This window comes from Sphaeramia orbicularis, chromosome 14 (assembly GCF_902148855.1).
Source record: "Sphaeramia orbicularis chromosome 14, fSphaOr1.1, whole genome shotgun sequence".
Classification (NCBI taxonomy): domain Eukaryota; kingdom Metazoa; phylum Chordata; class Actinopteri; order Kurtiformes; family Apogonidae; genus Sphaeramia; species Sphaeramia orbicularis.
This window is the reverse complement of record NC_043970.1, coordinates 54,620,604-54,636,350: the sequence shown is the minus strand read 5'-3', so window position 1 is coordinate 54,636,350 and position 15,747 is coordinate 54,620,604. Positions and strand designations below refer to the sequence as shown.

The 15,747-nt window shown below is 41.6% G+C and overlaps 1 protein-coding gene across 1 annotated transcript in view; it reads left to right on the top strand.

Moving 5' to 3' along the window:
- The window catches only part of med13a (mediator complex subunit 13a), a 122,085-nt gene that overhangs the window by 96,441 nt on the left and 9,897 nt on the right, over positions 1-15,747 (top strand). The window contains 11 exon segments of the mRNA XM_030153640.1: positions 768-1,678; positions 2,855-3,022; positions 3,504-3,727; positions 4,148-4,337; positions 4,648-5,068; positions 6,456-6,687; positions 7,337-7,528; positions 9,492-9,715; positions 11,589-11,731; positions 11,815-11,973; positions 13,747-13,935. Coding sequence (XP_030009500.1) covers positions 768-1,678; positions 2,855-3,022; positions 3,504-3,727; positions 4,148-4,337; positions 4,648-5,068; positions 6,456-6,687; positions 7,337-7,528; positions 9,492-9,715; positions 11,589-11,731; positions 11,815-11,973; positions 13,747-13,935 — 3,053 coding nt within the window.

Sequence of the window (15,747 nt, the reverse complement as noted above, 5' to 3'; positions counted from 1 at the left end):
GAAATGCAAAAATTACACTGAAGATATGAACAATCCTTTTAGTTCAGGTTCCACATTCAGACCAATTCAATCTCCAGTGGGCAGGATTCAGTCAAATACTATCAGAATAACCTATAAATAATGACAACTCCACATTTTTCTCTTTGTAAATGTAAATATTTTCATGAACAAAATATAAACAAAATAAAACAAAATATAATTTTGCAAAACATGTGAATAACCTGAACAAATATGAACAACCTGAAATGTCTTAAGAGAAGTAAGTACAATTTTAACAAGATTCTGCCTGTTTCTAAATGTTTTGTGTGTTTGTAGATCCGCTGTGATCTGTAAGTTCTAATGTACATGTGAAAATGATAAACTGAGGCTGAATAGTGTTAAAATTACACTTATTTTTTCAGTTTGTTCATGTTATTCACATTTTTTGAAAGGATAGTTTGTAGATGCAAACCTTTTCATAAAATAAATTTACTTTTTTCACTCCAAAACATAGAGAAAAGTTTGGAGTTGACATTATTTATGTATTATTATGTAATTATTTTACTGGTTCGGCCCACTGCAGATCAAATTTAGCTGAATGTGGAACTGAACTAAAATGAGTTTGACGGCCCTGCATTATAATGTCTGAGTGAAGACATGATCCTCACTGGAATCACATGTTGATATTTCACCAAAACTATGGAAATTCTTTTATCACATCTGTTACTGGAGTCTTGACATGGAAGTAAACTGCTCCTTTAATTCTTCTCTTTTCTTTCCCTCCCCAGTAACATCCCCAGTGTGGGCAGCATCATGGACCAGGACTACACCCCTCAGACCCACACCCCCTTCATGTCCAACAGCGCTCCACCGAGCAACAGTGGTCCTGGAATCCTGCCTTCACCCGCCACCCCGCGTTTCTCCGCCCCCACCCCGCGTACGCCTCGCACCCCCCGCACCCCCCGCGGCCCCTCCAGCGTCCAGGGCTCGCTCAAGTACGAGAACTCGGACCTGTACTCTCCGGCGTCCACCCCCTCCACCTGCCGACCGCTGAACTCAGTGGAGCCGGCGACGGTCCCCTCCATCCCCGAAGCCCACAGCCTCTATGTCACCCTCATCCTGTCCGAGTCCGTCATGAACCTCTTCAAGGACTGCAACTTCGACAGCTGCTGCATCTGCGTGTGTAATATGAACATCAAAGGAGCCGACGTGGGCGTGTACCTGAGCGACCCCGTCAGCGAAGCCCAGGAGGCCTGCAGCTGCGGATTCAGCGCTGTGGTCAACCGGCGCTATGGCAACGGCTCGGGCCTCTTCCTGGAAGACGAGCTGGACATCATCGGCCGCGGATCCGATGTTAGCAGGGAGGCGGAGAAGCGCTTCGAGGAGCTGAGGCTGTCGTCGTTGGAAGGCGGCGGGTTCGGGAGGGGCGACCGCGTCCCGGATGAGTTGATTCTCCTCATGCAGGACCAGTGCACCAACCCCTTTTCACCCATTTCAATCCCAGAGCACGACGTGGTCACGCGGGGGCCCAACGGAGCCCCGGTGCCGCCCTGTGTGAGGGTGGAGGAGAGGGACTACCACAGTGACTGCTACATGGCCCTGGAGCACGGCCGGCAGTTCATGGACAACATGTCAGGGGGCAAAGTGGACGAGGCGCTGGTCAAGAGCACCTGCCTTCACCACTGGGCCAAACAAAACGGTGAGAATTGAACAATAATAATAATACATTTTATTTGTGTAGTGCCTTTCATGGAACTCCAAGTCACTTTACATACAGCAGATAAAAACAGAAACCGAACACATTAAAAACAGATAAAAGCAGGTGCAGAAGGCAGGTATATGAATATTAAACAGTTAAACATTAAAATCAATCTTAAATAAGTGACTTTTTAAAAGGGATTTGAAGGTGTTGAGGTCGGAGCAGTGTCAGATGGTAGGTGGGAGAGAGTTCCAGAGGGTTGGAGCAGCAATAGAAAAAGCTCTGTCTCCCCAGGTTCATTTGCCTACAAACATCAGCAGCAGAGGGTTTTAGAAACACCATGAAATGTGCCAATGTGTACAGTGTTTTAGTTGATATCATTATAGATATTGATGGACTGATGCGATTTCTCGAGGCCAATATTATATTCAGGGTTTGTACAGGTGCTTGAAATCCTTGAAAGTGCTTGCGATTATAACTGTGATTTTATTTATTTATTGTTTGAATTAACTCTGCCAGGTTAGATGGCAAGACAAAGCTACTTACAGAGAGAAAATAAAACTTTGTCAGAAAATAAAATTACATTTAAATGTGTCTGTTAAATGTCCAAGATGTAAAGAAAGTAACATTAGTTGACTCAATTCCACCCGTTCCAACACAACAATTTATACTGAAATTAAGAACCAGTTATCGCTAACTTTGCAGCCCCTGGTGAGAAATGACTGGGAACATGGGAATCAAGGCACTAGAGTAAATAAATACATTTTCCTAAATTCTCAAATATCGACTTAAAACTTTCTTAAAAAGCCTTTAACCTCATGTTCACTCGAACTTTTCAACATTAAAACAAACTTAGAGCTCCTCGATCTCCCAGCAGCTTTCCTTATTAAGTTCAATAAAAATGTCTTCAAGTTTTAGAACGTCAAAAATAAATAGAAGTTAAAATGTATTGGAGTTTAAGCCCCTGTGTAAACTCTCTGTTGACTGAAAACAGAAACAAACTGAAAACAGGCAATTGGACCAAGCTGAGAAGAGTTTTTAAATGAATGTTTTAGATCAAATGTCAGATAAAAAAAAAAACTAAAAAAAGTATTTGTCTAAATGTGTAAAAGAGGTGGTGGGAAAGCTTCCAGATCAGTCTGTGGTGTTGATGTTTTTCCTGGTTCTCATCTCCAGCGGTGGACGTGAGTGCGCTGTGCTCTCAGGACGTCCTGCGGGTGCTCATGTCACTCCAGCCTGTGCTTCAGGATGCCATCCAGAAGAAAAGGACGGTGCGGTCATGGGGCGTTCAGGGTCCTCTCACCTGGCAGCAGTTTCATAAGATGGCTGGACGGGGCTCCTATGGTAATGTGCAGTGAATTCGTCTGCTTCATACTGGGTTCTGCTGATGCTGAGCTCCAACACATCGACATAAAAGAATCAGTAGCTGAAAGTGTAGTTCAAGTCCCTAGTTTGAAACAGTAGTTGAGCCCATTGTCAGATTCAGTGTGAATGTGTTGGCTTTTGTAAACAGTCCTTGGTTCATTCCTCGATATATGTTGTGAAGCTTACAGACATCTCTATAGGTGTCACAGTTTGTGTGTGCGTTTGTTCATATTGAAACACAGTGGATTTTGTCGGATCAGTGGGCAGTATGATCCAGGTTCGGGCCTTTTGGGAGGAGCTGTCAGATCTTTAGTGACTTTCTATCCTGATGCTCAGTGGAGGGATGCTAGCTGACAGGTTACCTGTTAACACCACTTGCTCCCTGGTTTTTCTTTCTGTCTTTCTCACTCCATTTCCTCTCACACCTGTCTCCTTTCTACCTTTGGCTCCGCTCCCATAGGCACCGACGAGTCCCCAGAGCCCCTGCCCATCCCCACCTTCCTGGTGGGTTATGAGTATGACTTTGTGGTGCTGTCTCCGTTTGGTTTGCCCTACTGGGAGAAGCTGCTGCTGGATCCCTTCGGGTCCCAGCGCGACATCGGGTACCTGGTGGTTTGTCCTGACAACGAGGCCCTGCTCAGCGGCGCCAAAAGCTTTTTCAGAGACCTCACCGCTGTCTACGAGGTAGAGACAGAACAAGGCAGCGAACGCCTCAGCGTTGGCACCTCCTGATGTTACAGTTTTATTTGGCAGTTTTCCACGGTCTGTTCTGCTGCTCAGCAGTTAATTATGCAAATAGAATCGTTATCATTGTAACAGTTCCTGGTGTAGATAAAATTACTTGACTATAAACAGGAACATTTCATTGTTGATGAACAATCAATTTTAAAAAATGAACATTGACTCAATCCTTTTATACATGACATTACATTTATGTAGTGGTTTATATGTTTAAGATGTTAATCTATAGAGCACAAAGGCAGCAGAATAAAACAGACCAATCACAAGTCAACAGTTTATGAAAGGAAATTGATAAAACAGTAAAAACTGTGAAAATAATAATTTGCTGACACTCGCTTTGCATACGTCTGTTTTTTCCTGCAGTCGTGTCGACTGGGCCAGCACCGACCCATTTCCAAAGGTTACCCTGATGGTATCGTCCTCGTTGGTGGAACTGCAGCCAAGAACCTTGGGGATCAGCCAGTCAGTGACTGGTTTCTCAAAGCTGCCAGCAGCAACAGTGACGCCTTCACCAAACTCAAACTCTATGCACAAGTGTGCCGCCATGACCTCGGTATGTGTCGTTTACAGCCTGAATCAGATCGATGCCAGTTTGAACTTCATGGACTGAGGTCTTTTGTTGCTCAGCTCAGGGTTTCAGCTGCTTTTTATTCCTAAGTTTCTATTTCTGACACCACTTGGTTAAGTTGTGAAAAGGCGAAGTACAAATCCTTGACAGTTTGAAGGAGAGAGCTTTGAAATGTGAAAGAAATGAGATCAGTGGGGAGGTCAGGTTTAAATGGAATAAACCAAGAGTCTGGTTCCATTTTCTGCTGCTGTGTTTCATCTTATTAATGAGGTTCGATGTTGTGTTTGCTCTTCAGCTCCATACCTCTCATCACAGCCATTGGATAGTTCACTTCTCCTCCAGCCCAGCCCCCCTCCCTCATCCACTCAGTCGTCATCCACACAACAGTCTAGCTCCGCCTCCTCCGCCTCCGTCGGCCAACAGGGCTCAGCGAACACTGGAGGCTCATCTGTTTCCAACAGCAGCAGCAGCAACAGCGGCTCTGGAAACGGCTCTGCATCATCCAACACCCTGGTGACATCCTCGGGCCAGTCTGGCAATGGGATGCCGTCTGTCAAGCCCGGCTCATTCCCTCCTTTTGGGAGCATGAGCAGCCAGGGCCAGAGCGGCGTCCCCCAGAGTGGACAGCTGGGGCCGCAGGCTGGTACCCAGAACACCGGCACCTCAGGGGACAACTCCAGCAGCCAGGCCCAGGGGCCCACGGAGCCGCCGGAGAGGTAGGACACCGTCTGCATGGTTCACAACAGGAAATGGACCCGGGTCTGAAACACAGACAGTCAGTCATATATTTGTCTGTAATGATACTCTTTCACTCTCATTATTAATGTAACAGAAGGCACTTGTAGATGAATTTCCTCAGACAAGTGAATATGGTGTAAATCTGACACATTACACTTATTTAACCACCTGCATGTGTTCGAACATGTTAAAATGAGTCACATGATGTTTTTGGTCACATGACACATGCAGGGGATCATGAACTGCTCTTTTTGTTTACTGGGTTAAAACTGCTCAGTAAACTTTTCCCCTCTTTGCTTTCATAACTGTTGTGTATGTTTTATAGAGTATCTGATTTACTTGTGTCACAGTGACTTTCTAAATAATAATTGATTGAAAAAATCCTGCAATTTCTTCACAGGTGGTTTCGTACTCACTCCCTTAAAAACAAATAATCCACACATTGTGGTCTGATCTGTACGTGCATTGGAGACTCATTACACCCTGAATATTTAATCAGTTTTGTACCAGCAGTTCAGTCCCAGATTCAATACTTAACATTTAAAATAGGGCTGTCAAACTCATTTTCTTTCAGGTTCCACATTCAGCCTGATGTGATCTCCAGTGGGCCGGACCAGTAAAATAATGGCATGGTCTTTGTTTTAATGTAAAAAAAAAACCATTAAATTATGAAAATACTTACTTTTATAAACTATCCAAACAAAAAATATGTGAATAACCTGAAAAAACTGAAATTTCTCAAGAAAAATCAGTGCAATTTTAACAATATTCTGCCTCAACTAATCATTTCTACATGTGCATTATGGATCAGATCTACAAAGACACTAAACACTGAGGAACAGGAAGAAAATTGTTAAACTTGTGCTTAATTTTCTTTAGACATTTCAGGTTGTTCATATTTGTTCAGGTTATTCATGTTTTGTTGTTACAGGATAGTTTGGAAATGTAAATATTGTCATAATTTAATGTTATTTTTTGCAGTAAACCAAAAAAAGACAAAAAAAAAGACAAAAATTTGAAGTTGTCATTATTTATAGACATAATGTAAGAATTTTTTGTTCACATCAAACCGAGAAGAAAATATGGAGTCATTATATTCTATAGGTTATTCTGCTGTCATTTCACCTGAGATTCTATTGGTCTGTGGAACCTGAACTAACATGAATTCTACAGCCTTGACTGTTGAATGTTTGCCCTTTGCTAATTCCTCATTGGAACATCATTGGATTGGAACCTTTGGTGGGACGCATTTGGCCCCTGGGCCACATGTTTGAGACCCCTGATTTAAAACATTGTCAACGTAACAGATAAAGTAATAACCCATGATCCTCTAATAACCAGAGTAATGTCTTGTACTCTTTGCAGCACTTTGGAACGGGAAAAGGTCGGCGTCCCCACAGACGGGGAGTCCCACGCCATCACGTACCCACCTGCCATCGTAGTTTACATCGTGGACCCGTTCAGCTACGAGGAGGCGGACGGCAGCCCCGGGCCGGTGCCCGCCCACTCCAGTGTGTGGACGCTGGGTCTGCTGCGCTGCTACCTTGAAATGCTTCAATTCCTTCCCCCGCACATCCGCAGTTCTATTTCTGTCCAGGTGAGTAGACGTCTCAGGAGAGACACTGTGTGTTTTCATGGCCATTTCATATATGATTATGATGTCGGTAACGGCGTGAGGGAAAACGCACCAGCATCGGTTTGTGGAAATCTCCATCATCATCAGAGGCAGTAAATTGTTCATGATGATGAACAGAAAACACAGGAAATAATAAAAATAAACGCATCAACAATAATGTACTGCAGTAAATGCTGTTTAAGTTTTAATATGGAAACTTAAATTAATTTCCACATCAACAAGATTTAAAGCATCAAATCTGTTCATCTGTTTACAGCCTATTACAGTGTCAGAAAGAATGTCAATCTGTTTTTAAAAATATTTGACCTTTTCAGAATAAGGGCATGTAGGTCAGGATAACACAATGGGCAGCCTTCACATTACCATTAAAAAAAAAAACATGTTTTATATTGGTAAACATGAACAAAATTGTCCCTAAAACTAAGATGTGTTTCTTCACATTTGTTTATTGTTAAATTGGCTTTAAAACGTCTTAAATCTAAGTCACCTTAAGCTGTTGGATCCCTGTTTTCTTGTAGAATGTCTCTTGTTCTCCTGCTAAACTCTTCTCTCCTTATGTTTTAAATGTCTTGGCCTGTTGTGTAACAGCCTTGTGTGTGTGTTTCCTCAGATCGTCCCCTGTCAGTACCTGCTCCAGCCGGTCCGAGGCGAAGACCGACACATCTACGCCCAACACCTCAAGTCTCTGGCCTTCTCAGTGTTCGCTCAGTGCCGCCGACCACTGCCCTCCTCCACCAACGTCAAGTCTCTGACAGGTTTCGGTCCAGGTCTAGCCATCGACACGGCGCTGAAGAGCCCAGAGGTAAAACGGCATTTTGAGGTGTTTTTATGTGTTATTATTACTGTCTCACCAGCCGATCGGCCACGAGATATTGTGAAGCCACTGTTTCTGGTGTTGTCTTTGTTAGCAATTTCTTCAAACATCTTCTCCAACGAAGCTGTTGGTCAGATTCATTTAAAATTTTAGATGTATGTTCCTTGGGACAGTGTCTACAAAGTTTGTTCACAGTTTCGAGAAATTTTGATCTTTGAAATATTTTAAATTTGCGTTTACTTATAATGGTCCATATTTTGATGATTCATAAGATGTAAATGGTTAGGGATATCAATATAGTTTCTATTGATCACTGATTGGAAGTCATATATGGACTTTGATTGAATGGGTTGAGTTCTCCTCCAGTGAAAGTACCACCCACTTCTATTGGGAGATTGATCTCTTACATCCAGACCACAGGACGCTAACATAGAGCACAGGTGACAAACATACGCCCCCGGGGGCCAAATCCGGCCCACCAAAGGGTCCAGTCCGGCCCTTGGGATGAATTTGTGAAATGCACAAATTACACTAAGATATTAACAGTCCTTTTAGTTCAGGTTCCACATTCAGAACAATTCAGTCTAAAGTGGGTTATGCCAGTCAAATACTATCATAATAACATAGAAATAATGACAGCTTCAAATGTTTCTCTTTGTAAATGTAAATATTTTCATATATTTACACTAAAACAAAGTATAATTTTGCAAAAAAAGTGAATAACCTGAAATGTCTTTAAGAGAAGTAAGTACAATTTTAACAATATTCTGCCTGTTACTAAATGTTTTGTTTGTAGATCCGCTGTGATCTGTAAGTTCTAATGTACATGTGAAAATGATAAACTGAGGCAGAATATTGTTAAAATTAAACTTATTTTTTCAGTTTGTTCATGTTATTCACATCTTTTGAAAGGATAGTTTGTAGATGCAAACCTTTTCATAAAGTAAATTAACTTTTTTCACTCTTTAACGTATAGAAAAGTTTGGAGTTGCCATTATTTATATCTTATCTCATATTATGTTATTATTTTACTGGTTCAGCCCACTGCAGATCAAATTTAGCTGAATGTGGAACTGAACTAAAATGAGTTTGACAGCCCTGATATAGACAGAACCTGGATTGCTTCAGATAGAACATGATGCTGAGGTACAGGGACATTGGCCCTATTTTTTTTTTTTTTTAATGGTTCTGACCCAGTCCGTCGGTGCAGCCAGACACAGGTGTCAGTTTTACGGATCGGAGATAATCGTTTAGCAGCTCCCTGTTGACTCTGTATGTTAGTGATCGATAGAAAAGCAAACGGAGGGCGACACCGTTGGCCTCCCAGTTCTTCTCATTTCTCCAGACGGTCATGACCCGACCTCGTATGACCCGGCCTCTTGCCCCGACTCTGTTCATTCTGCCTCTGAACACAAAGAAGGAAACCACAGATAAGGTTTTCATTGCTAACCACCCTTGTAGTTTTTTTTCCTACTGGAAAAGTACCAAGGGTCCTCGTAACCCTCTGCTGCTCCTGCTACCCTTTTCTTTCCATTATCTGCTTGGGTAGCTCCTGGAGACCTCCATAATGGGATCTTGACTCCAGGTTTAGACAAAGGGGTGCTTTAGACCAGAACCTCATTCAGCGGACTTCCTTCCTTGCAGCCAGTGCTGCCTTTTCAAGCTGGTAAACCCTGAGCTGCCTGGCTGGGGTAACTGAGATATCGATGGGACAATAGAACTGACACAATGGATATTTTTGCTTGTAAAGATGCCTAAAATGTAAAGTCAGCACAGCGGGGATTAAAGTGGAGGATTTCCTTTAGCAATGTCGGTTCCATGAGCCAATCAAGTGTGAATATAATTTACATATCTGGACCGCATCCAGTTTTTATCTGTTTTCGGACACTGGCTTGACATTAATGCTAAATCCCTTATTGTGACATCATCTCCATCTCGTCCCGATCTGCAGAGGCCGGACTGTCTACGTCTCTACACGCCGCCATTCATCCTCGCTCCGGTGAAGGACAAGCAGACGGAGCTCGGGGAGACGTTCGGCGAGGCGTCGCAGAAGTACAACGTCCTGTTCGTGGGATACTGTCTGTCCCACGACCAGCGCTGGCTCCTGGCGACGTGCACTGACCTGTACGGCGAACTGTTGGAGACGTGCATCATCAACATCGACATGCCCAACAGGTAGGACCGCCCATCACCGCCACCATACCCTACTATACCAACTTTATTTATAATGCACTTTAAGAACTTTACAGCTGACCAAAGTGCCGTACACGAAACATAAAACAGGGGATTAAATAAGTAAATAAAAACAGTGATAACACAGGGTGCAAAGCAGGCTAAGAACAACAAAATACAGCCATCATAAAAACAAAGGCAAATTAAAATCTGATAACAACAGCATAAAAAATGTAAAAAAGAAACATGTAACTCAATGATTAAAAGCCAACGAGAAAAAGTGCATTTTTAGACGTGATTTAAAGACAGGCAGAGACTGAGCCTGTCGAACATGTAAGGGCAACTGGTTCCACAACTTTAGGGCAACAACAGAAAAGGCACGGTCCCCATGAAGCTTCTTTGTAGTTTTTGGAACCACAAGCTGCAGCTGATCTGCTGACCTGAGAGCACCGGGGTGGGGTCCGGTGAGACAGGTAGGAGGGGGCAAGGTCATTCAAACATTTAAAAACAAATTGAATAGTTTTAAAATCAACTCTAAAATGCACTGGCAACCAGTGGAGTGAAGCTAAAACTAGTGAGATATGTTCATGTTTCCATGTCCGTGTTAAAAGCCGAGCTGCAGCATTTTGAACAAACTGCAGTCGGGAAAGTGCATTTTCACTCAACCCGGCATAAAGTGCATGACAATAGTCAAGTCTAGCAGTTACGAAAGCATGGCCACGACCAAAGATTGAAAGACTTTTGTTTTGTCAGTTCACTAGATGCGCAGGACATACACAGAACTGAATATATATGATATGATGAACTTTATTTCGAACATAAGTTGGAACAAAATGCAAAGGTGAACGAAAGGCCAAGAGATACCACAAATCTAAACAGAACACTCCACAATATGGAGGGCAACAAGCCAACCAGAAAAGAAAGAAAACTGTGTGTCATTGTGGCTCCTCAACAACACTTTATGTCCGAAGTGGAGTAGGAAGAAGCTGAGCTTATATTGTCCTTTACATAACTAATATATACAGTCCATAAAAAAGAACAGGTCAGCACTAAGTATCGTTTCTCTCTCACCTCGTAATTAAAAGACCATCCAAATTTTAGCACACCTGACCGTTATCAGACACCGAACCCATGGTTGTTCACTCAGAATCTGTTACCTTGACAACAGGTTTGTCATTTTTGCATCAGTTTGGTTGTGTTTTGTGCTGGTTAAATTCCACATAATAGAAAAGTCCTGCCCTGTATCTGTCAAACAGGTCTGTAAACACCTACAAACACTTCCCCTTCACTGCATGAAGAGCCTGGAGTTGAGAAATAGAACTCTTATAAACCAACTCCAACAGCAAACACACACTGACAGAGTTTCAAGATGAGTTTACTCTGTTTTTGATACTCTGTAAAACCTTTATAAATGCTTCTTTAAGACCGATCTGTTAATGTCAAGTGGATTTTCCTGAGACTGGGATACTGGGTGATGACTGGTTTTCACTGGTTCTTGTGTGATTCTGATGCTGGAAGTTAATTTGAGGGATGATCAAAATGTGTAATTTGCATTTTGGTTTAACACTTTGGTTTAAATTCACTGTTCACAAGCCAAGGTCCCAGAAACATTAACAACATTAACACAGACTATTAATATCTATTTCATTACTTTATTTTGTAATTTTATCAGTACAAATTTTTCTCAAAATTACATATAAAAGCAAGACATCTGTTTCAACACATCCAACTGAATTTCAAGGCCTGTCCAGTTAATATCAGATTATTCTAAGCTTATTATTGATCAGATTATGGCATTTAAACACCAGGTTTAGCCTTGTGTCTTGGATTCACTGTGTCTCTTATTTACTACGTTGCATCCGTTTGTGTTTTTCAGGGCGCGGAGGAAAAAGGGCTCGGTTCGACGGCTCGGTCTGCAGAAGCTCTGGGATTGGTGCCTTGGGCTGGTGCAGATGACATCAGTGCCGTGGAGGGTGGTGATTGGCCGACTGGGCCGGATCGGACACGGGGAGCTGAAGGGTGAGGACGAGGGCCGCGTCGACCTGTTGTCGAACACACTTTGTTGTTTCTCCTCTGGTGATTGACTCGTCGTTTCGTTCCAGATTGGAGTATTCTGCTGAGCAGGAGGAACCTCCAGTCTCTGAGCCGCCGCCTGAAGGACATGTGTCGGATGTGCGGCATCTCTGCGTCAGACACTCCCAGCATCCTCAGCGTGTGTTTGGTTGCCATGGAACCCCAGGGATCCTTTATTATCATGCCAGGTACAGTATCGAGTGTGTACGATGACAGATAAACGTACGATGTGTCGGAGCGTCCACGTTTCATCTGGTTCACATTTCTCCACCGACAACGGCAGCTCTGATGTGTGTGTCTGTGTGTGTCTGTGTGTGATGGATGGCAGCAGCATATCACAATGTGCGTCCCCTCCTTGTCCACGGCAGATTGATGGCAGGGAAGATCATGTACCTTTCGCTCATAAAGCACTACCTCTCAGATGCCCATTGATCTCAATGCGGCGTGATGGAGAGTCAGATCAATGGGTTTATTTTAGGAAACGAGTGCTGGATTGTCAGTGCATCATACAGGGCTGTGTTGACTGATGCTGTACTGACGACGGCTCCCTCATAAAACCTCCTTGAGCTCAGAGAGATTAGCAAGGCTGCGTTAGCTTCAGATATACAAACAAGACCAACTATGACTTACTTCTCTGTAATTTATGTTTTAACACCTGCTCTGAGATTGAAAGTGAAATACAGGCCAGTTTATGCAAATAACTGAATTAAACTCTGACAGTGCGCTGTTAGTCATGTGTTCAGTGATTTATTTTCAATTCTGCTGAACTGGACTGTTACGTTTCCTTATTGAGTTATTTCATGTCTTTGGCCCGAACATAACGAAGCTGTTTGTTTAGTTGTGACTTTGAGTTCTTCTCGTTTTTAATCCAAGTGTGTGTCTTTTATTTGTTTTTATCTTCTGCTTGTGTTTTAGATGCTGTTTGTTTTTATCAGTTTTAGTACATCTTATTGTTATTTTTACAGCTTTTATTGCATCTTGTGTTTTTACCTTTAGCTTTGTACAGCGCTTCAGGCAGTTGGACAGATTCCCATTCGGTCCAGATCTATCTATCTATCTATCTATCTATCTATCTATCTATCTATCTATCTATCTATCTATCTATCTATCTATCTATCTATCTATCTATCTATCTATCTATCTATCTATCTATCTGTCTGTCTGTCTGTCTGTCTGTCTGTCTGTCTGTCTGTCTGTCTGTCTGTCTGTCTGTCTGTCTGTCTGTCTGTCTGTCTGTCTGTCTATATCTATCTATCTATCTATCTATCTATCTATCTGTCTGTCTGTCTGTCTGTCTGTCTGTCTGTCTATATCTATCTATCTATCTATCTATCTATCTATTTAGGACAGCGCATATTAATGAACATCTACAACAATTGCAGCTGTAAATATGCCAGACTGTAGCAGCAGTGCTCATTTCTATCTGTAGTCCCTAGGCAGGTGACAGGAAAGACAGTTGACAAAAAGGCAAAACATCATAAAAAGACAGCTGACAAAGCTTTTACCAAAAAATGATGCAGATTAGAACCACCTACAACTAACGACTGGATACAAACTGTGATTGGAATATTTGAGATGGAGATTCTGACCCATAGACTGAAACTGAAGAACAGTCATGATAAATGGAAGACATGGACAATTTTCATTTCAGCGTCACCCTACTAAAAACAATTGTTAGTCACAAGATTTATTGTAGTCGGTGTATCCCAAATGTCCCCTATGTTTGTCTTGTTTTGTAATGTACATAAAATAAACAATAAAAATAAAGTTAAAAAAAAAAAAAAAATGACAGTTGACAAAAAGCCATCATCATCATCATAAAAACACACAGAACAACACAGTGAGGATGATCTACTGATGGTCACAGGCTTGGTTTTCCTTCATCCAGTGTTCAAGTTGTGACTTGAAGGAGGCATATGAGTCGTTCCGTTTGTTAACCCCGTCTCTCGGTCTTTCCTCAGACTCGGTGTCGACGGGGTCCGTGTTCGGTCGCAGCACCACCCTCAACATGCAGACGTCGCAGCTCAGCACGCCGCAGGACACGTCCTGCACCCACATCCTGGTCTTCCCCACCTCCGCCTTTGTCCAAGTGGCCAGTTCCAATTACACCAACATTGACCCCAACCTGGACATCCTCAACGCCACCACGGGTCAGTCACTGCTTCATCTCCTTCAGTTAAAATGAACCGGATTTACAATGTTGGTCTTTAATCTGTGGTGTTCATTCATGAAACCGCTTTTGACTGAAAAAATAAGTCCAGTGATTTTTGTTATTGTCGTCAAATTGTGTGTAAAGACTGACAGGGGCAGTAAATCCATCTTACCAACAGCAGACAAAAAAAAAAACACGATGGCTTTAATGCACAGTTTTTCTCAATTTCCATGTAGCCAATAGGATGATTTCATAGGTGATGCTCATTTATTACCAATAAGAAAATGTAAGAGACATTAAACTCTTCTTCTAAAGTCACTCACCTGTAGTATTTGTCATGATAAGAAGTAAATACCTTACCTTTGCTTTTCCTTTTGGTTTTGGTCAAATTTGTAGTGGCTTTTCCTGTAAAAAAAACAAAAAAACAAAAAAAACTGAATTTACCATCAGTTTTAATCTGTTCTATAATGTCCGGTCGACCTCTCACCCTTCTTTTATCACTCATCCTGTTCTGTTTTTGGCGAGGGACTACACATGTAAATGAGTGATCTCTGCTTTCACTCCAGGGTTTTCAGAGGTCGTTTGAGTTCAGCCATATACAGCTGCATATGATCTCGACTGGGCCAGAACAGTAAAATAATAGTGAAAAAAGTACACTTACATAATGAAAATGTTTACATCTACAAGGTAACCTTTTAAAAAGAATGTGAGTAACATCAACAAACATGAGCAACCATAAGAAAATACGTGCAATTTTAACAATATTATGTCTCAGTTTATTATTAAAAGATAAGACTTTATTGATCCCACCATGGGGAAATTTCTCAGTTGACAGCATCAAACACAAAAATAAAGTGCAGGAAAGAAAAACAGAAAACATACACTTGTGAAACAACAAATATAGTGGAAAAAAATAACTGCTGTTTATATAAATATTTGTATACGTTTAGATTTAAATTTAAATATTATATACATATTTATAATATATTTGCACATGCACTTGGTTTGATATGTGATATTATACATGTACAGTACCACTTACAGATCACAGTGGATCTACAAATGCACAAAACATTTAATAACAGGCAGAATATTGTTAAAATTGCACTCACTTCACTTCAGACCTTTCATGTTGTTCACATTTGTTCAACTTATTCACATTTTTTTGTGAAAGGATAGTTTGTAAATCGGTTACTATGATGGTATTTTACTGGTCTGACCCACTTCAGATCACATTGGTCTGTATGTGGCCCCTAAACTAAAATGATTTTAACATCCTTGATTGTTAATATTCCAGTGTGATTTTTGCATTTTACAAATTCAACCCAGGGCCTGATTGGACCCTTTTGCTGGCCGGTTTTGGCCCGGAGGCCGTATGATTGACACCTCTGGTTTTAGGTGACATCTGTTCTAACATTTTCCCTCAGCCCATCAAAACCTTCAGTGAAAATACTGTGTTTTTCCATTAAAGAAAAAGAGCATAACTGTAAAAACTCTACAATTTCACATCATTTGGACCATTATTACGACCATATGTGTGTATAAACAGTGGAAAAGTTAGAACAGATAAAAAATACACAACATCCAAAAAGCTACAAAACAAAACCTGTTAAAGACTGAGACCATCTGTGACCATTAGTAAGTCAGTTTAGTCATGATGTTCTCCATGTGCATTCTATATTAGGCCTCATGATGGTGGAGAAAACCCTTTAATATATAAAATAAAAAATAAAGCAGAGCCATCCTAATAAATGTACCTACAGTGGAACATTCACCTATAGTGAATTTCTCCCTGGGGATCAATAAAGTT